This window comes from Carassius carassius, chromosome 3, assembly GCF_963082965.1.
Source record: "Carassius carassius chromosome 3, fCarCar2.1, whole genome shotgun sequence".
Taxonomy (NCBI): Eukaryota; Metazoa; Chordata; class Actinopteri; order Cypriniformes; family Cyprinidae; genus Carassius; species Carassius carassius.
The window spans coordinates 16054764-16077856 of record NC_081757.1 but is presented as its reverse complement, the minus strand read 5'-3'; the positions used below and the strand labels follow the sequence as shown (position 1 = coordinate 16077856).

Sequence of the window (23093 nt, the reverse complement as noted above, 5' to 3'; positions counted from 1 at the left end):
ACAGCCACATCCCAGTTTGGCATGCTCATTCTCCACTGTTGGTTTACTGCCGTCATCATGGCATAATGTTACAGCTTGTGGTAATGGTTACACTGTGTGCTGTAATAGCGTGTTTTGTGTGTGAAACTCTTCATTGTAATGTTATAGTTGTGTTAATGAACCAGACAGCGTAGTGTGCATGTGTGTAGGAGTGTGTGGCAGGTTCAGTCAAATGTTATAGTTTGTGTTAATGGTGCATTAAGAGTGTTAACTGCTACAGTCCCAGCTGTAGACACAGCTAGGCCTCCCTTGCCCCAGTTATACACAACCCTCCCTGAAGCTGAGAGCAGCTCCTGCTATTCACCAGCCTGTGTGCATATTGTTTAATTATTGGCTGTTCTGGAAGCACCACAGGAGGGAACGCACTGAAACTTGGCCAGATGAACGCAAGGTTACTACTTCTGTACTTTGCAAGGTAATCAAACCACATGCTTTATGATGGAGAGGACGTCAAGTGTTCCTGTTGTTGATGTGGCCATATTAGGGGGCATATTTAGGTTATTGGCCCGAGGCAAAGAGTGTGTTGTTCAAACGCAGGCTATTGTAACAGAGCTGACTTATGACTCTATAACTGTGCTGGGCAGCAGGAGTGTCCTCAGTTGTATTCATTTATCACACACTGACTCAGTCAGTATAGCATCAGCAGATGGAAACATCTTTCCTTTATAAAAGAGACTAGATTTTTTTTTTATGTTTTCAGTTATTCTGTTAAGATTTTAAGTCTGGTCTGTTCAGAAAATTGCAAGTCTGTCATCGCAAGTATATGCATTTAAAAGGTTCACATGAAAAATTTGGCTACTGAAAATTCAGCTTTGCTATCGAAGGAATTAATTAAATTATTAAAATATATTGCAATAGAAAACAGTTATTTTAAATAGTAGTAATATTTTACAGTGTTATTGTTTTGACTAAATTTTTTATCAAATAAATGTAGTTTTGGAGAGCATAAGAGACGTCTTTCAAAAACATAAAAGAATTTAAACAATTAATCAATTTCAAAGTGAGTTTTAAAAATTAACTTTAAAAGTGATGTAAATAAGGTCTTAATCAACAATATTCTCGAGGGCATGAAATATTTAAAAAATACATTGCTTTACTCATCAAGCAGTTTGCTGTGGAGAGTATCAATATTTCCTGTGAGAGCGGGTTAACAGTAAGAACAGCAGCATTTGAAAGCAGATGATCATTATCGCCTGACTCAAGTTATTGAATTGTGAATAAATGCAGCGTGCCTGGAGTCCGCAGGTGCGACCACCCTCAATTACTAACCTGAGGGACCTCCTGTAGAAATCTTAACACAGCAATTAACAACATAATTAAGTGGTAAAGTCCTTGTGCCATTCTCCCACAGCAGAAACAAGAGAGCCATTGACCAGATGAATGAGGGCTGGGCTCTGATTGATCATCCGGTTGACTCGCTTGCACAGGCATTTATCACCTTCTCCAGGATAGAGCGAGAGAGAGAATATGTCTCTGTTTATAGGGAAGATGAGGTGCTTAGTCTTGGTAAAGTGTCAGAGGCCTTGTTTTTCACATCATTAGACAATTGTGTGTTAATGAGCTCTCACATCCAGCTCTGTGCTTTAAAAGTTACTGATGTTGGTGGAATAACCTCCCAATCTCAATTCGAACAGCTGAGTCTTTTGTCATTTTAAAAAAACATCTAAAGACACATCTTTTTCGCCAGCACTTGACCAACTAATACTAGCACTTACCGTATCATTTCTATTTTATTCTATTCTATTCTTAAAAAAAAAAAAAAATCCATAGCTACGTGTTCTGCGCAAGACTAACTGAGACTTGTATACTGTTGTTGTTCTCTCATTGGTCTGATTGCTTCTATTGTTCTCATTTGTAAGTTGCTTTGGATAAAAGCGTCTGCTAAATAATTAAATTTAATGTAAATGTAAATGATACACATGCTTGTGTATATCCCATGCAAACCTGAAAAACAAATGGCTCGCCTCTTTCACATTCTCTGCTAAACTGGTTGTTTTATTTTCATTTCAGTTCAGCTGTCATTATGTGGAAATCCACCTTATTGAATGTCTGCTGATCTGATCGAACAGATGTAGGTGCACAGCAAAGGTTAAGCACTTTTCAGTCAGTGCTCCAGGAACGTAATGACTGCAGATGTGTTTTTGCCAACAGCAAATATCTGCAACTGAAAGCTCAATATTCCCTATTGAAGTGCTTGTTGTAAAATTGATTGATTCCTCTTTTTTTATGATTGCATGTTTATTAAATGTTACATTCATATAACATATTCTAACTAAACTATTTATATTTATAACTATTATACTTATCATTAAGTTTATTTAAGACTGATAATGATCTTGTTGTGTATAAATACAACAAATGGCCTCTAATAATTTAGTTTATGCATGTTTAATAAAATAAATATATATATTTCCAATATAATATTAAATGGTTAAAATGTATAATTTTATACCCGGAAACTGTAAGAGAAAATCAGTTTGATAGAGGTATTGGAATTATTTTTGTTGATTCTGCTTTAATTTGGGAATTCATTCAGTGAATATCTTTTAAGTATGCTATATATATATATATATATATATATGTTATATTCATCATTGTATATAATTATTATTCAGCAAATAAGAATATGTATAGCTTAGATAAAATATAAAATAATGCAAATATAATACAATCATATTAATAGATATTATCTTTATAAATATATACATTATTATTTTAAATATATAATATTTATATATAAATATAAATGTATATATACTTTATTAATAAATATATAGTATATAAATGTACTGTATATGTAATGTAATTAACTGTGCTTAATCACAGAAACCCGTGTAATTAAATAGCTTCGATTCAGTTTTATTATTATTCAGCCGAATAAGAAATGAACAAGTTCTCTGTCAATACAATATGAGGTATCTAAACCAGATTAGCCACTATGTCAACTGGTCTTAGGATCAAGGGGCCTCAGAGCATGATAACACCTGTGATGGATTTCTCATTTATATAGCTTCTGTTTCTCTCCTTCCCTTGGGATCTGTGAAATAGAGAGGCAAACATGAGGAAGGTTGGAACACTGTGTGATGGAACATCAAATAAACTGCCAGGTCTTATTGTGTCAATAAACTAATTTCTCTTTTAGAGTTTGACCTTTGACCTCTAGTGGCTGGGCGATCCAGGGTTGTGACAGGAGAGAAAATCTCTTGGGAAGGAACTGGGAGGATGAGAAACAAAGAGAGAGTGAGATTCGTATCCATCAAGGATGTGTCAACACGGAATCTCTCTCACACATCGATTCTAGCAATCATAAAGTTCCTTCCTGTTTCCTCATGTGCTGCATGTTTTACAGATGGATCCCCTGCTACAAAGCAAGCACACCTAATGAGCCATCTCCATTTCCTTCCACACAGTCATGGAACGAGGTCTGCTTGCAATGGCTTTGTTTGCCAAGAAGCTGTTTTCTGTTTATACAGAACTATGGCCTCTTAGCAGATTCTTATGTTTTATTTTATCATGTCAGTGTTGTGAGGCGCCCAAGCCATTTCTACCACCAGAGGGCACCGTTATATGGACAGAATGGGAAGGAACTCCATCAGGATCCTATCTTTCACTTTGAGTGTGATTAGTACATGTACTGTAGGTTAAGATTAGTTTCTTCGGCTTGAAAACGACCCTTACGATTTCAGACACAAAACACATATGGAGAACCATAAGGCCATGTGCCATTCATCGAATATGCCATCTCTGACCTGCGTACCTCCGCAAGATTGAAATGTGTGGCCGTTCTCCATCACAGTCAGGGGTCACGAGACATGACAGTCAAACATTTCCTGTGTCATTGAGGGGTTTTATAGTCTGAACTTTTACCCTGTAATTACACAAAGGCTCAAGCTAGCGCTACACACATAAAGAAGCAGAAAACACATCATTGTAGCTTAGTCAACAGACCCAACATCTGTTTAATGTGCCAGTTATAGATGCTTTCCACACTCTGTATGATATTTACAGGCTACTTTAGAGTATGTCACATTAGCTGCTTATGTGCAGTGGTTCTCGCAGCGCTCTTTAGTGCACTAAATCAGCTTTCGGCAAACAAAGGGAGCTGGAGTCTTTCTAAACATTAAAGAAACCCACAGACATAAAAGCCCAAGTGTTGCGTGCTGGACAAACCCAGTTACATTCAATACTCCATTTACATTCAAGCCATTTGCAAAAACCCATCTCAATTTATCTATTTATTTACTGCTTTTTTATTTTTGAAGGCTAGCGTCAGGTCCCGTGTGTTTGCCCTTGTGTTAGAAGGCTGCATTGTGGCTTTCCCTGAGGCTCAGCTGCAGGATTGTGGTTTTTAATGAAAAAGTGACGCTATAGAGCACAGGTACAGTCCAGGCTTGTATTTCAGTTGCTTTTGTTATGTTTTACAATAAGGCAGTGCGGTTGGATACTTACAGACGCTCTAAATGACCCTCTGGAGCCTGCTCATCATGCCGGCCGCTGGATTAAGCATACAGGAGCTGCTTTAGGATCGATACTGGCCTGAATACCTCTGGTACTTTTATACATTTGCCTGTAGTTCTGGCCATTAAGCCTGTCTTCAAATATAACTGAGATGAGGAAGCTGGGATATGTGATCAGCCTGATAGAAGAGATAATATATACCTGAACATCAATGCTTGAGAGACCAGATTCAGCTCTAATACTAATATCCAATCAAAATCATGTCCAGCGGACTGTATCTCTTACAAATACACTACCGTTTTAAAGTTTGTGTTGTGTTTGTTTTTACGTTTTCAAAGAAGCAACTTATGCTTATTTGAAAAAAAAAAAAACAATCATTAAAAGCTATTTCTATCATGTAATATAAGTATTTAAAAAGATTCTTGAATAAAAAGTTTGAAAGAATAGAATTTATTTGAAATAGAAATTTTTACATTATCTCTCTATTCCTTTGGCTTGCTCCATTTATCAGGGGTCAGGGAGTGATCCGCACATCCGATTTGAAACATATTTTACGCTGAATGCAGAAATCTTTACATTATAAATATTATAAATGATAATTAATAATATAAATGTCTTTATTGTCATTAATTGTTTAGTCAAGTGGAACACAAAATTAGATTTTATTTCCTTCTATTTTTCATATAACACTACAGACAAAAAATGTAATGCATTCTTGTCAGTGGACTCTGTCCTTGATAATTAAAAAAGAAAATTACTGACACCAAACTTTTGAATGGTAGTGTAAATACACAATATGCATTATACAGTACACAAAATATGCAATTAAGGATATGTATAAATATGTGTATAGAATGTATATTGTATATATAATATACTGAATAGGTCTCTATTAGTGTGCCAGGTGCAATTTTAATTTACAAGAATCCAGAATCAATTTGAAGTGTAAAACAAGATGTGTGTGAGTTTGTATTGCAGACATTACTGGAGCTCTTAAGAGGACCAGGGCTGTCTAAAACAGAAGGAGCGGAGCTCTTATTAAGTCTTCAGTATAGGTCAGATCTAAAGGCAGTGGTGTGAGTACATTAGCATACACGCTGGCAGAACGTTTAAGGTGACGAATAGGATAAGCTGAGAGGCCTGTGCTACCTGGCTCAGAGCTATTACCAGACCCCCTCAGGCTTGATTTATCAACTCCCCTCTCGCAGTGTTTCTGCTCTGATATGACTGTGGAAATGGACTAGTTTAAACAGAAAACCTTGATCCCACTGAACTCTTAATATGCTTATAATGATCCCATTTAACAAACAGATGTTAGGGCAGTCACGGCAAAGCCAGGCCACAACATGTGCTGTTGGCAGTAGACAGTGAGGGCGTTTGTCAGTTAGTGCACGGCATAACACATTCTTTGGCAATTACTATTTTGTACAAATCTTGTAGTATCTTGTACAAATTCTGAAATGGTAAAGCTAGTTTAGAACTGACTTGTTTGAGAATCAGTGTGTTGTCTCGAAGAGACTGAAGTATTACAGAACAATAAATGTATTATAAAAAAGGTATATAAACGAAAGTCCCTAATGACCTACTAAAAATGAATACAAACAAGCAAATATACTCCATGATTTGTTAAACACTTTCAGAATTTCTGCTACCTTTCAAAAGAGTGGGTCGGTAAGATATTATGCTCACCAAGGCTACTAATTAAAAATTGATCAGAATGTTCTTTTTAAATATATTGTAAAATGTAATTTGTTCCTGCATGGCAAAGCTGAATTTTCAGCAGCCATTACTTCAGTCTTCAGGGTCTCACAGAATAAAATATATTCCATAAGGTGTAATACATTATTTGGAAAATATTTATTTGCGCTAAAACTGAAAATGTTGTCCAAATTTATATATGCCAACTGTATTTCTCTTATGCTGTAACATGTGATCGTGACTTATGCAAAGCGAGTTATAGTTGGTACCCAATGCAGACCACTTCACTAGAGTGATAGATGTGCAAAATAAACAGGTAATGAAATATTAACAAGCCAATATATTATGCATGTGCATCACTATTTTATGGAAGCAATGAGGATCTCATTTACATATTGCACACACTTTAGCCATTCCAATCAGAGTGGTGGACACATTCCAGATGCAGTGGATCCGGTGGGTGAGAGGTGTGACGGTCAGTATTGAATGTAGTGCTGATCTTTTACAAATGTGTGAAGTTTCAAGACTTTTTGCTGATTTGTGTGACTGAACTCTTCAGATTTATCCAACTCTCTGATTAAACCCTTTTTTGAGTTTTTTTTTATTTTTACAAACAATGATATCAGGAAATGTATGTCTTTGTGGGGAAAATAGGGAAAAATCTCACCATTAATTTTGCCATGATGGAAACATTCCCAGCTTGTCTTTTATTTCTCCTCTTCTCCAGTGCAGAGAGTGAAACCCCAGCAGCTCATGTGTCTGTAGTCAAACTGCTCTGGCTCAGCTAAGCAGCTTGTCGATGGAGAGCAAGAGAGAGAAGACCGTTTGAGCTGATAAAATGTTTTTTAATTACCAGACAATGCATTCCAGCCCTCTCTCTCTCCATTCTGTTCTCATCCTCATGGTTTTAGGTCCAGTTTGATTTCTGATAATTGTGTTTGCTGATGTGGCATGTTTTTTTCCCTTTTTTTTTTGTAATACTGCACCCGACATTTACAGCAGGTCCACAGAGGGACGACAAACTGCAGTTACATCTCTATTCTAATCAGCACTTTACAGCTAGATACATTGACTCTGGTACTCCATTTCTGTCTACAATTCAGCCTCTAAGTCTGCAACAATGAGACTCAGCCATTACTTATTGTGCTGTGTGACACACAATCAATGTCATGCAGAGCAGCTGATGACTCATTCAGAAAGACCTCAGAGCGTGAAGGGTTAACCACTCATTAGGTTTGATTGTGTATTTATGAGCCACTTGTGTATTCAGCTGTTTATACAAACTGTACATTTTAGAGCTATCAAAACTATTTGGCAATCATAATACGAGTAATATAATCTGATCATTAAACAGAGCTCTTTGTATGTTTTGACTAGAGGGTTAAAGTCTGACTGTTTCAATCGTACTTTGAGACGAGAATGGTCTTCATTCAGTCAAACTCAACCCCATTGCGTATTTAAGCGTTTCGCTTTCATCCTCTTACAAAGTGAGCAAAGAAAACATTTAAGGTGGCATTCTTTCATTGCTCATTCAGACTGCGTATTTGTTCCACTGACAAGGCAGCTTTAGGGCTGATAACAGGTCATGCCATTGATAGGCTTGGATCACTATTGTTTTAAAGTTTGATGTGAGACCTGATCCTGTTTGAAAGGCAGCGATCATATCATTGTAGATTTCAGCTCGTTATGGATCAGACTTAGCTTTCATAGCTGTTTATCATTACACAATTCTATAACCCTGCCTGTGGTCCAGGGCATTAGCTGGACTCTGAGGTCAAAAGAAGCAAAACTCTACTTTGCTGAAGGATCAATGTCTGTTGAGGCTTTTGCAATCAGGCTGTGACCATGATTGAGCGAAGGAGTCGTCCCCTAAGATAAGGCTGTAATCAACAGCGCACTAAATGTTCTTTGTTGTACATTCAATTACACGCTAATGAGATGTGCAAAGTGGAAATCTTTAAATACTAATGCAATTTAAGTCTTTTATAACTAAAGCTGCAAAGAAGTAAATAATAGAGGTAAAATATGAAAAAGATAAAGTAAATAACAAAGGAAAATTATTGTATCTACATCAGTAAAAACCTTGTGACTACATTACACTTCTTATGAATATGAATTTAAATGTGTACTCGTATTTATAGTTATAAGAAATAAGCACAATATCTCTGCATCAGTTTTGATAAAGCTGTCTGTGTTTATTTTGTGATAATAACCATTTTACTGTACTTCCACTATTACTATTTAAAATAATTAATAGAAAGCAAAAATTTACTTTAATAAAAAAAACAGCTGAAAAAAATGAATTAACAGACAGCAAGAGAAAGATTTTGCAATGTGTTAATAGTTGATTTATGACTAAAATGATGTGTCTGATTAAAATTATACAAACAAATAAAAATACATAGTTTATCTAGTCTTATAGCTACTTCATCATATTTTTTTATGTAAGGATAGAATATAGAGTAGACATTTAAAAGATGTTTGTACATAATACACAAAAGTATGGACAATACACATTATGTCAATTGAAAACAAAAAGTACAAAAAGTAGGGGGAAAAAGACAAAAACATAAGAGCGTGAGGGAAAGACATTTAACCACAAATTATAACATATAAATAAAAGTCATTGCGAAAAGAATTAGTTCTATATACTTTCTTATTTTATGACAATGAAATGGTTTAGATAATGTTTAAATTCTTAAATAAAAATAATAATAAAAAAATAAAATAAAAACAGGAAAATGCGGTTTGTTGTAGGTAAATTCAATTATTAGGATCATCGAATTATTTTTAAATCACAAGCCGGCCAAAATGACGTCACGACTTAACTCTTTTATTGATAAATTAATAAATAATTGTATTTAATGACAACATTTTGAAATAAAAATAATAATTACATGCAACAATAACTGACACAGAAACGTCGCGAGTAATGTCTAGCAGTCAACTAACGTCCTGTGTGAGGCTTTTATCTGCATCGAATGGATCTTCAGCTTCCGGGTAAATGTGACAACACTTCCGCTAAACTTCCTCCGCTTTACTTTCATTGTTGACAGTTTGTTAAATACTGAAAAAAAATTAGTTATAAATCGGATTAACAGTAGTCATTACATCTCTAATGACATGTCGTTCATTTATTAGACGAGTAACGTTAATCGCTGCGTCAGTTGTGTGGGGAATACTTTCATGTTTTCTTCACTGTTAGTGAGCTAAGCAGCTAGCCGTCTAGCTTGCTGTACAGCTGCTGTGTGTCTGGGAATCTGCTCTGAAAGCCAAGATTATGTTTTTGTTATGCTTTTACTTGTTTTGAATAACCAGTGCAGCATGGAGTCCGAGGAAATCGTGATTCGGATAAAGACCCCGCTGGGAGACATGGACTCATCCGTGGACTGTCCTTCACATCTCAACTTCAGCGATCTGCTGGTGAGCTGCTATTTTAACTTTAGTTATTTGGTGTCTCAGTACATTTAAGAGACAACCCATTCATGGAGTGTGTCATTCCCTGATGAGTCGTTGTGAGAATAGTGGTGCTGATTGACAGCTGTCAGTCAAACGTGTGATGGCTCAATGATTCTCCTCTTGTTCGGCAGGGCGCGATCAAGGATGTCATGCCTGAAGCCACAGTCACCGCTTTTGAATGTGAGCATTGCTGTTATATTCTTTTTTTTATACAATTTAAAAAAATAAAAATAATAACTTATCAGTATAACCAGTATAAAAGTTTAAAACTACAAGAAAATATTAAAGAATAACTACTGTCTTTTTCTGTTTGCAATGCTGTTATCTTTATTGAACTAAAAATACAGTTGGTTATAAGGAATAAATAAATAAATATACAAATTTGCAGATGAATGATAAAAATGTTTGATTTAAATAGGCAAGCGAGTAGCTGATGATTCAGATGTGTTCTCGTTTATTTCAGATGAGGATGAAGTTGGTGATCGAATCACAGTTCGCAGTGATGAGGAACTCAAAGCCATGCTGTCATATGTGAGTATGCCTGATGTATAAATGCAGCTGAGACCTTTTGCTGTTAAATAGTATGATTTCAGCATAATGTTTTTTTGCCAGATTGGCAGTAAGGAACTACACTGCCTATCACTGTCAACAAATCTCCACCGATCAGAGAAGTCACACAAAACATTGACAAAAGGACATTACATGAAGCTTTTGAAATGATGTATTTAAAGTCGGTCTCACTGCACTTTTAAGTTACTTTGTGTACATATTAATATTGTTGAATCACACACACACACACACACACACAGACATATATATGTATATATATATATGTATATATATATATATATATGCTTTGTACTTATTATTAAAGTCAGTTGTCCTGTTGCTTTGTTCAACAACATCATTTGCAATACCATGGGATTCATTACAGTCTTGTATTTTTTTTTGTGTCAAATCATAGTTTGTGGTAGGGCTGTCATCATCATCAATATCAGATTTTCACAATTCAATAATTGCGGAGATTAGGGCTATGCAATTAATCGCATGTGATTGTCATGCGCTTCTCATCAGTAAAGTCGGTTCTGTGAGTAGTAGTAAATCACCATCACCTGTTTTCAGATTGAGCAACTTTCACTACATAGAGCCGTAGTTCACTGACAATTAGGCAAAACCGCGTTCGAAATTGAATGTGATTCATCTGCGATTATGCCTAATTGTCAGTGAACTATGTCTCTATGTACTGAAAGTCGCTCAATCTGAAAACAGGTGATGGTGATTTACTACACGGGGCCGGCTTTACTGATGAGATGCCATGCGAGTCTGCCATGTCTGTAATTTGTAAAGTAAAAATTCCCTTGCAAAAAACATATTTTGCCGAACACCGAGGCCCTGCGATAATATTAGTCCCGTGTGAATTGACATCTCTGTATTTTGACGGTCGTATATTATTTTTCGAAGTTTTACGATAAAGTATTATAATGCTTGCCTTTATATTACTATTAATATAAAAGCAATTGTTATAATACTTTTTGTATACATTAATTCCTTTGTTTAACTGTTCTGTCTGATTATTAGACAGACTTCTATCCGTATTAGACAGAACTGTTAACAATGACAGTAAACAAGAGTGAGAATGTGAGCTGTTTGCACTCAGGCGCTGCCACTCTCAGCTCCGTCAAAACAAAAGTCCTGCCTCAAACACATCGGTCAAGCAGAAAAACTTATCAGCCAATGCCGATATTTGTAAAATGCCAAATATTGACCAATATATTAGCCTTGGCAATATATCAGTCGACCACTAGTATTAGCACAATATTTTTGAAACACCACAGTTATCGGCGATATATTGCAATACCTCATCCCGGAGCAGGTTGGTTCATAAGACTGTTTAATCACAATGCTGTACTGAAATGCCTATGGAGAAAACAGACAAAGAAAAGTACTTCCGGAACCAAGGCTGCTGAAAAGTGTGTGGTCACTGTTGCGCTCTATTACAGTCTGTTGTATTAAACTTTTGAATGCTGAGTGTTTTCGTTGGAAGGGAAAAGCTATTACAAATCTATTATTCCAGATCCGTTCACCCTTAGGGAAAGTGTTCTCATTACTTTGCTGATTGGCAAGGATGACAAGTAGCTACATATTTTCTTTTTTTCTCATCAATTTCTTCATCTATTTCCCTTTTCTGGCTGCACATCTTGATGTTTCCATGGCAACGTGCATATCTGGCTTGAACCCCCTTTTAAATTATACAGGTGTTAACCAAGCAAGATTAGCAAAGGGAAAACTGTAATAATAAAATCCTGTGTATTTTTTTGTTATTCATTATTTTTGTGTTGACTCAGGCAGCGGCCTCCCCCTGTGACCAGGCACAAATTGAAAACGCTGAAAATATTTGTGTCTCACGTGTTTAATAAGAAGCCATCGTAAACTTTTGCCTTTCTTTTCAGGTTCAGGAATGTTGTTGGCAACTCCTGTTTCCTCTCTTCTTCATCTCTCTCAGATTTCGGTTTGTTGTTTTTAACGTTCTTCTTTCGAGACCGCCATAGAAGTGCTTTCAATACTTACTGCTCACATTGTGGACACCAAGCGTAATGACTCGTAATAGTTTTTCCCCCTGTGAAGTACAGTGGAAGTTAAATGAACTATCAGCTTTTATTATTTATTATTCAATACTTAAAGTTTCGCCTCATTAGAAGCACAGCCCTCCTGGGTAGAGGAATTTTTCAAAATCCACTTTCAGCTGGTGTTGTCTTTTACCCCCCATCAGCTCTCAATGACTCTCGAGTAGCCATGGGCTTCAAAACCACCGCTTCTGCAGGAAATGAAATCACTTAGATTTGATATTTATTTATTTTTAGATGCTTTATCAAAGTGGTACCTCTCAAGGCCATTGCAGTCATTAGCCAGATTAGGCCAGAAGGTGACACACTGACAATGATGTCTCGCGGGTGTCCTGCACTGCCTGAGTGTAATTCAACTTTTTTTCATGTCTTGATTAATTCTGCGGTCTCCATGTGGCTGGCTTTGAAACACACATTTTGACATTGGAGATGTCTGCGGGAATGCAAGTATTCGCGACAATCTGCATTAATGCTTATGTACTCATGTTCCTCCTAAGGAATGTGCCATTGCACATCACCAAAGAATTCTTTGAGGCCATATTTCTCTGACAGTGAATATTACCGCGCGTTGCAGATTGCCTCCCCGTCGCATTTTGGTTAACAGCACAACCGAGTCCACTTTGTCTGAAAATGAGTTTTTCTTCCCATGATGCTGTTTGCTCCTCTGGGGAGAGCGCAAGCTGCTGAGAAGGGGGAATTTAATATGCGTGTAACATGTTCGGAAGCTTGTGTCTACATTTAACCGATCATTGTGGACATATTTCAAGTGTTTGCCCTTTGCCTTGGTGGCTCTTGGGGTCTCTGTGGGGACCTTTATAAATTTGCTTCAATTAATTCCATGTGAAGGGATCTGCCGTTATGTAGACTTAATAGGAATTAAGAGATGACTTCTTGCTTTACAGGTGCGTAAGCTAATTCGCTGAGCTCTCTGGTGGAAGCCGACCTTCAAACTTTCTTCTCGCAGGTTTTTTTTTTTTTTTTTACTTCAGCAGCGATCATCAGTGTGAGGTCTCTGAGATGTTCTGGCTCCCCGGTGAGCTGCTTCTTACCGTCAGCCTTTCCAGGATGTTAGTTCAAAGTTAAAGACTGACCCATGTCAGATGTAGCATCGCTAACACACTCACACACACACACACAGGCACTGATCTCCCAGGCTGGGCCGGCTAATTATGGAGCGTTTTACTCGGGGTGTGTTAATGATCGAGGTCCAACAGAGCGGAGGTCCGACTCGTCTGTTCCCTCCAGCTCTCATGCTGCCTTCCTGTGATCAAACTGCCTTTAGTTATTGTCCAACAAAGGGAGGTTTCTTTTAATACACTGTTACAGATTAGTTAGGTAATTGCAGCCCTGATCGATAAAGCAACCGAGTGGAAAATTAAAGGTGTGTGTTTTGGTAGAGCTACATGGTTTCAGCGCCTGCAGGCAGTGCAGAGAGGTGACAGTGATAAATAGGGTATTTAATAACAGCTGCTCTAACACTGCTTCCTCTGCATGTCCTCGTGCACGCCCCGGCATATTCATCACGCATTTGCACGCGGCGGAGGGACGGCGCTGTACCGCCGGCCCCTCGGTTTGGCTTGCTTTTGACCTTTGTCTTGTTCTGCCTTTGTTTCTCGGTTTCTGTCTTTCTTTTAAACACTGACATTCTCCCCTCCTCTCTTGTCCATCTGGATCTGTGGTTTTTAATGGCTTTATTGTGTGTGATGGGGCTCTGTGTTTGGACACAAAGGTCTCGGGCTGGACTGAGAGAAGAGGACGATTGGCCAGATGGTTCTGTTAACCGAAACATCAATTGAATTTTTTTTGGCAGGAGACAAAAATCTCTGCACAGGTTCGAAAGAGAGTGGAGTTCTTTTGAAATAGAATCAGTAAAAGTGAAAGATGACTCCTCAATTGCAAAATCACCTTAAAAATATTGCATTTTTATACAATAATATATAAAATAATTTATAAAATATATTTGTGTGTGTGTGTGTATATAATCCCATGTAAAATACACATATTAGACAAGTTTCTGAAAAGTTTTCACTTCACAATTTTCTTTACAAGATCAATTTGTAATTAATATTGAATATTTATTATAAGTATAGTATAGATTTTCATTATAAATAAATATAAACTAACAAATAATATAATTTGTAGTTAATGTTTTTTTCTTGTGTGTGTGTGTGTGTGTGTGTGTATTAGTGCTGTCAAACAATTAATCATGATTTAATGCATGCAAAATAAACGTTTTTGTTTACATAATATTTGTGTGTGTGCTGTGCAGATTTACTATGCATATGTAAATACACACACATGCATGTATATATTTAAGGAAATATTTTGTTTATGATAATATAGATTACATGAATATAAATATATACATGTAAATACAGTACATAAAAGTGTTTTCCAAATTTACACTGTATGTGTGTATTTATATATAAATAATGAATATACACAGATATATATATATATATATATATATATATATATATATATATAATGTAATTTTTTTTAATGAGATTAATCATAATTAATCTTTTGACAGCAATAAATATGTACACACACATTTATATATAATATCACAAAGTCTCATTTAAGTAAATGTACAGTGTCATTACAAAAAGAGTCTTTACAATTTCTTTATAAATGGCACAATTAGATAAATTAAATTCATTATCATTGGATTAAGTCAAGTAAAAAATAATCACACAAAAAGCTTGCCATGACATTAATAATATCAGAATATAAGGTTTATAAATGCCAGACTCCATTTCAGCCTATTATGCAGTGTAATTAATTAATGGGCAGCCATTACTGGCAGATTGCTTTTACGTCAGACTGAAATGAGGAAAATGTAGTGATTGGTCTGCGTCTGGCAGCCATTACAACGGATGAATTGATACAGAGGGTGACTGGTGTTTCAAAAAGCTTACCTGAGCAGGGTGCCCGATTCATTTAGCATCTTTTCTTTTCCTCCCAAAATGCAAGTGACTCTGAGAGAAAGAGAATGTGTTTTTTGACATAAGATTGCTTTTATGTAATCCATGGGACTTTTTTCTGGAAGACCGTCATTGAGCATAATATAGATTCTGTGTTTAATATACTAAAACCGGGCTGTTTTTAATATTTATTTTGTATTTTTTTATCCACTTTATTCTCTGCAGTATTGCAACACAGTGATGGAGCAACGCATCAATGGACTGTTACCTGAGCCTTTACAGATATTTCCACGAGGTGTGTATTGTGTGTGTAAGTGTGCTGGTCCAATTTACAGTTCAACACTGCAACAGTAAATGTGCCCGAGGCCCACCTAGAGCCTAGATCACAGTTTAAAACCTCATACTCAGCAATGGCCTGCTCACATCTGTTTGTGTATGGGCATTTTCTGTTAGCAAAATCCCACTTTACTTTCTCCTCAGTGGCCTCTGTGAGAAGAATAAGTATCAGTTTGGTTTAGTGAAGCAATTTCTTTTTGAATATATATGAATTCACACACACACAATATTCTTTATGATAGTTAAAGGCTCCCTAAGCTGTGTCTCAGTATGTCTGTTTTGCAGTGATGCAGATAGAATCATTCTGTCATTTTAAACATTTAATATATTCTGCTCATGTTCTTTTTCTCTGGCCTCACGTGATCTACAATCTAGTCAATTTTCTTTTCAGCCGGTAAGACCCCAGGGATCCGCAATATACATGGCCTGAAGGTATGTGTCTCAATGATTGTTTCAGCAGAGTTGGGCATGGATTGGTTATGCTGTGTACCACTTATTGAAATGTCAATTGAAGTCAAGAATCTCTGTCTATCTGTCCCTTATTTTCTACCCCCTCACTGCTTCCATTTGTATTTTATTATCTTCTAAAATAAGAATTATTTGTTCCACTTTCTATGTTACACAATTAGAAAACATTATACAAAATTATGCAATGCTAAAACAAAAACATATTTAAAGCTTGCATGAAGATTCCAAAGTTTAGGGTTTGTGCGATTAAAAAAAATGTATGTTATTTTTATTTATTTATCGTTTTTCAAGTCTTTTATGCACAACACAGCATTTTATGCTTCTTATGCTCTTTTTATGTTCTTGTGCATCACCACGGAAATATTATTAACTGTTATTGCAATTTAAAAATGCCTGTTTTGTATTTTATTGCAGTGTAATTTACACCTGTGATGTCAAAGCTGAATTTTCAGCAGTCATTACTCCAGTCTTTAGAAATTATTCTAATATACTGATGTGGTGATCAAGAAACATTTATTAATATTGAAAACACTTATGCTGCTTAATATTTTTGTGCTTAATATATTTTATTTTGTTTTTCAAGATTCTTTGATTTATAGAACGTTGTTTGGGTGATACAAAAGAAAATTATTTATCTGAAATAGTAATTTTTTTGCAACACTGTAAATTTCTTTACTCTTACTTTTAAATGATGAATGCGTCCTTGCTGAATACAACTATTAATTTGTTTTAAAAAACCTTAGTAACCCCAGGCTTAGGGAGATGTAGTTTCTGTTTATTTAAATAGTATGATAGGGACCATCTTAGTCAATGGTTTTTTGTTTAATTCTGGATTAATTGACTTGAAGAGAATAAAAAAAAAACATGATAAACCGATCTAAATGAGGTCTTCATAGACACTAATTAAGAAGAGAATCACTGCTTTACTGCACATTTTTTCCACAGTTTTGCCTGATAGATGAAGTGACCCCTTTCCTCAAACCTCTCGCTTTATTTCTCTCTGCCTCCCTCACAAAAGCCAATTAACCTTGCGGCCAAACCAGGCAGTTTGCTGTTGAATCACAGGTTAATTAGCACAGGGCTCTGATTGTCTTTGTTTGCCCGCAGGTGAACACGCGGCCCGAATCCTCGTGTGGCAGGGGCTCCTCTGCGGCTGATTCCCGGTCCAGTGATAGGTGAGTGATCCCAGATCATGCCTGCCCTCATTGAGAGAGAAATCGTATTCGGAATCGATTTTTGATTGTAAATACAGATATATTTACAGTAAAGTAACTGCATTTATGATTCATTAGAAATGCCTTTACGAAATCAATAGTTGACTATAAAATCTATTTGGTTCTGTTCTAGATATTAATGCCTCAAGTTTTCCATATTTCTTGGTCAACAGCTTACAGTTATGAAGTATATTTCTAAGCAGTGGAATCTGATATTTGTAGCAATGTTTTTTTAACATTTATAATAAAATATTAGAATGTTTCTGATGGATCGGGTGACCATGTTCAGTCTAAGCTGCGCACTTCTTCCACTAATATTTTAAAAACAGTAATATTGTGAAATATTATAGCAATTTCTAATATTGGTTTCCTATTTTAATGCACTTTAAAATATAGGCTAATTTATTCCTGTGAAGCAAAGCTGAATTTTCAGCATCATCACTCCAGTCTTCAGTATCACATGATCCTTCAGAAATCATTCTAGCATGCTGATTTATTATCAGTGTTGAAACTGTTGTGCTGCTTAATGTTTTTTGGAACCTGTGAAATTTTTTTCTTTGATTATTTGATTAATAAAAAGTTAAAAAGAACAGCATTTATTCAAAATAGAAATCGTTTCTAACAATAGAAGTCTTTACTAACACTTTTTATCCATTTAACACGTCCTTGCTGAATAAAATGATTAATTTCTTTAAAGAAAGAAAGAAAATAATTAACTGACCCCAAACCTTTGAATAGTAGTGTATATTGTTACACAACATTTCTAATTTTTTTTCAAGAATCCTGAAAAATTGTCACAGGTCCCAAAAAACATTAAACAGCACAACTGCTTCAAACATTTTATAAATCAGCTTATTAGGATGATTTCTGAAGGATCATGTGACACTGAAGACTGGAGTAATGCTGAAAATTCAGCTTTGCTTCACAGGAATAAATTGTATTTTAAAGTTCATTCAAATAGAAAACTTTTGTTTTAAATTGCTGTATTTCAAAAAGATACAGCCTTGATGAGCATAAGAAACTTCTGCAAAAAAACGTTACTGATCCCAAACTTTTGGACGGCAGTGTATTATTATACTGTATAAAATGTTTCCTCGGGTAACCTAAAATGTACATCATTTAGTGACATCAAGGGTCAGATCAAATATAAGATTAGCACATTAAAGTTAAAAGTTACACACTTTTTTGTGTGTGCGCTGTACAGGTCTGCAGGGTATAAAGAAATGTCTGCCCGACAGAGAAAAGTTATGCTCAGCAGAAAAATTTAGAGGGAACACTGCATGTGAAACTGTAGACTGGAATAATAGCTGCTAAGAAAATTCAGCTTTGCCATCACATCAATCAATATAATTTATGTTTAAAAAATAATTTTTAAATAGGTATTTTTAGTTGTACAAATATTTAACATTATTACTGTTTGTACTGTATTTTCAATCAAACAAATGCAGCCATTGTGAGCCTAAGATCATCTTTTAAAGGATCATCAAAAAAATCTTACTGAACCCAAACATTTGAGCTTTAGTGTATGTTAGCAATGCAATTCTTGTTTATTTATTAATGGTTTTGCCCCATTTTTGTGTCTTTTGAGCTTTGGAAATCAGTCATGATATAAGTAGAAGTATATATTTTTTCAGGAAAACAGATATATTAATCAATAGGGCCTTGTTGTGAACAGTTGCGGTTTGGCTTTTGAAAATATTTTTGAAGCCTAATTAAAAGTGATATTCATTTATTTCATTATAAGAGTCTCAATAATGCCATTCTCTGTACAAGAGAAAGAGAAATGCTAACAGGAGTTTGCAGTCTTCATGCCCTCAAACACAGTAAAAACATTTTTTTTAGTATTAATTGGATTCTGTCTAAGAGAAAGAAATCCCCGGCACAGTACAAAGACCTGCATTCTGAAGGCCAGTGTGTGTTATTTGGCAGTAATGTAGGGAAATGAAATGCAGCAGCTCATACTAGACAAATTATTCTCATCTGATATTTCTAATGTGAAGTAACTGCTCTAAACAATTCACTCATCATGTCAGATTTTGCAAAGCATTATTGAGCCTTTACAAAATGTCATTCCTTGTCTTTTCACTTCAGCAGTTTAAAGAAATCTTCAGCTGAGCTTAAGAAGATTTTGACGAATGGACAGGTATAGTAGCCCTCCCCTCACAACACACACTTTTACTTCTTACACACACACACACATAAATATACCGCACTGTATTCCCACTTCAATCGAATCGGATTATCTTATTAGTGATGCTGCTACCACTCATCCAGTGATGCTTGATATCACTCATCCCATTTAATTTGTCACCATGTGTGTTAATGCGCAAAAGCATCTATTGATTGCCCCTAAAGGGCTTTCTGACCCTTTCTCTGTGGTATGGTTGAGATCTTTATCTTGAGTGATCAGAGCTGTATCTGTGTGTCCTTCTGCTCACCCCTCCCCATTTCCCTGTCACCCTTTCTCCTCCCTCCACAGGCCCCCAGCAGGCCAGTCTGTCAACCAAAGTGTGTCATATAGACAATTAAGACCTATAATATGCACAGTTAATGGAGCACTAGCATCCTCCCTCATGCATTCACACACACATACACACACACACACACACACACACACACACACACACACTGCAGCCTAATCAGATGTCCTGCACTGGGCCCCAGTAGTCAGCAGAGCTTTGACTTCACAAGAGAATTACTGTACTTCCTAGGGTTGTGCCGATAGACGATAGTATCGTGTACCTACGATAGTCAGAGATATCGACATAAGCAGATTTCTCTGTCGATAATCAAGACAATATTAGGCTCATTTTCCTATTAATGTAAGATATAATAGATATAATAATATAATATAAGATTATAATAATAATAACTATTATTTTTATTAGGCTGTTTATCATAATTCGGCTATCAAACTGCCCAGCTATTACACACACACACACACACACACACACACACAGACACACACACACACGAGCGCAGGAGGATTAGAGCCTGTAGTCGCTGAAGTTGTCCGCTTTGACTCGGATAACTCGTTAAATCCATGAAATGAAAGAGATAGAAAACAAGGAGTTGGTGTCCCACACATTTAATGGCTGCTACACGACAACGCGCTCTTCTCATTCATGAGAGATTAAATCTTTCTTGGCGTTACAAATTAAGTAAAGACAAAATAATAACAAGGCTGCAGAGCGAACCTATCAATAGTGGTTCTCACGTAGTCTTAAAGGGTTAGTTCACCTAGATAGCAAAATTATGTAATTAATAACTTGCCCTCATGTTGTTTCAAACCAGTAAGACCTCCGTTTATCTTCAGAACACAGTTTAAGATATTTTAGATTTAGTCCGAGAGCTCTCAGTCCCTCCATTGAAGCTGTGTGTACGATATACTGTCCATGTCCAGAAAGGTAAGAAAAACATCATCAAAGTAGTCCATGTGACATCAGAGGGTCAGTTAGAATTTTTTGAAGCATCAAAAATACATTTTGGTCCAAAAATAGCAAAAAAGACGACTTTATACAGCATTGTCTTTTCTTCCGTGTCTGTTGTGTGAGAGAGTTCAAAACAAAGCAGTCTGGATATCCGGTTCGCGAACGAATCATTCAGTTCACCAAATCGAACTGAATCGTTTGAAATGGTTCGCATCTCTAATACGCATTAATCCACAAATGACTTAAGCTGTTAACTTTTTTAATGTGGCTGACACTCCCTCTGAGTTCAAACAAACCAATATCCCGGAGTAATGCATGCACTCAAACAGTACACTGACTGAACTGATGTGAAGAGAGAACTGAAGATGAACACCGGGCCGAGCCAGATATGATCCGGATATCCAGACTGCTTTGTTTTGAACTCTCTCACACAACAGATACGGAAGAGAACACAATGCTGAATAAAGTCGTAGTTTTTGCTATTTTTGGACCAAAATGTATTTTCGATGCTTCAAAAAATTCTAACCGACCCTCTGATGTCACATGGACTACTTTGATGATGTTTTTCTTACCTTTCTGGACATGGACAGTATACCGTACACACAGCTTCAATGGAGGGACTGAGAGCTCTCGGACTAGATCTAAAATATCTTAAACTGTGTTACAAAGATAAACGGAGGTCTTACGGGTTTGGAACAACATGAGGGTAAGTTATTAATTACATAATTTTGCTATCTGGGTGAACTAACCCTTTAAAGACTGATCACTTGACTTATAACACTCACTATGTGGTGATGACGTACGACTTGAGAAACACTATGGATGATAAGTTCGTTCTGCCTCCTTGTTATTATTTTCATGTACTCCGCACTATAATATGATGCATGCAAAATACATAGTTTTGGCCATTACAAAATCTCCATCCACAAACAGACGTACATCATCTGCAGATATAATGTATTTCAATGCACTTTAACAAGTAATCTAAACGGCCTATATATGTGCAATATTTTAAACGAGCCCTTACTAACTGAGTTTAATGCCACAGTTATGTCAGAATGCATCTCATTCTTGTTTCTGTGACGCTCCCGAGTGCTGTATGACTGATGCATCAGTTAAATTCAACTTTACTCCAAATATATGAACTTACCTGTTTTAAATACTTTATATTTAACGTGTTTGTGTATGTCCAATATTAGTGTTAAACTGCTGGACTTTAAATGAAATCTACTATTGATTTTCACCGTTGACTGATTTTGCAGAATATAAGTTTGATAACTTCCGTGCGCAGATGTGGCAAATTTGTCACAGGATGCGCGATATGACAGTTGCGTCCGACTATATATGAACTAGCTGTTTTAAATACAGTATTTTTATATTTAACATTAGTTTATCAGTATGTTTTAAAGTATATTTTTTTCGAATATTGGTGATTCCATAGGATCTCTCTCGCGCACCTGCGCGGTTTAAAACACAACAAAGAGTCTCTCTCTTTTGCTCCACCCATGCACCATAATATAGTGTATTGTCGATCTCACGGACTGACGATATGACGATTTGAAAAATGACCATATCGCCCAACACTAGTACTTCCCCTACAATAACACGTACTTGTTAAGGCATATAGTTCTTCATATGTGGAAATGATATCATATTACTTGGTAGAAGATTAAATTATAATTAAATGTAATAATATACTAATGAAAAAATGCTGCTGTTGATAATATTAAATAATAGGGTCATTATTATTCAAAAATGTTTAATTTATTTGAATACAGGTAAATATAAGTAATTTATATATCCACCGTATTCTTCAACGCGGAAGAAAGCCTATGGGCGAGACTTGCGGTTCGTTAGCCTCAAGTAGAGAAACTACGAGAAAAATAGCAAAGTGCAGTAAACAATAGAACTGTTTGCATTACAAACAAGTATGTTTATAATTAAGGTAAAACATTAAAATAATAAGGTAAGACACACCAATTTGCAATATCAAGCAAAAAAAAAAAACTGTTATTTGCAAGATAAAGTTGGATATAATATTATCTCATGGCTTTAATGTGATTCAAAAACATATGATTCAATAGAAAACAGAGTTGTTCGGAACTCTGTTCAAGTAGGAGCTGATTTGTTACCTGGATGTGGATAAGTTCAAAGCTGGATCTGAAAATAGTCCTTCGTAGCTGGAATTAGCAACTGCATTTACAGGTCAGGTCAGAAGATTACAAGAGTGATCTTCGTCAGCCACAGAGACACTCAGCTTCTGGTTTTACAGACCCCTTAAGTTCTGAAAATCTATAGTGGTTAAACCATTTTGAGGGGTTTGTTGTAATTGGCCACTGACTTTTAGTCTTACTTGAAGGTCTGAGGATTATGACCTACAGCATGTATTTAATTTTATATTCAAATCAAGAGGCTGAAATAAAGATGGAGGTCATTCCG

The 23093-nt window shown here is 35.9% G+C and overlaps 1 protein-coding gene across 3 annotated transcripts in view; it reads left to right on the top strand.

The window, feature by feature from the left end:
* The first annotated feature begins 9184 nt into the window (after nt 1–9184).
* map2k5 (mitogen-activated protein kinase kinase 5) overlaps nt 9185–23093 on the top strand; it is a 54170-nt gene continuing 40261 nt past the window's right edge. Inside the window, exons 1-7 of one of the 3 annotated variants that reach the window (XM_059531584.1) lie at nt 9185–9618; nt 9786–9834; nt 10118–10185; nt 15431–15500; nt 15933–15973; nt 17117–17184; nt 19315–19366. In XM_059531584.1, coding sequence (XP_059387567.1) covers nt 9487–9618; nt 9786–9834; nt 10118–10185; nt 15431–15500; nt 15933–15973; nt 17117–17184; nt 19315–19366 — 480 coding nt within the window. In that variant the 5' untranslated portion in view covers nt 9185–9486. The remainder of the gene's footprint in view (nt 9619–9785; nt 9835–10117; nt 10186–15430; nt 15501–15932; nt 15974–17116; nt 17185–19314; nt 19367–23093) is intronic. The other 2 variants (XM_059531577.1, XM_059531571.1) reach the window with 2 other exon arrangements.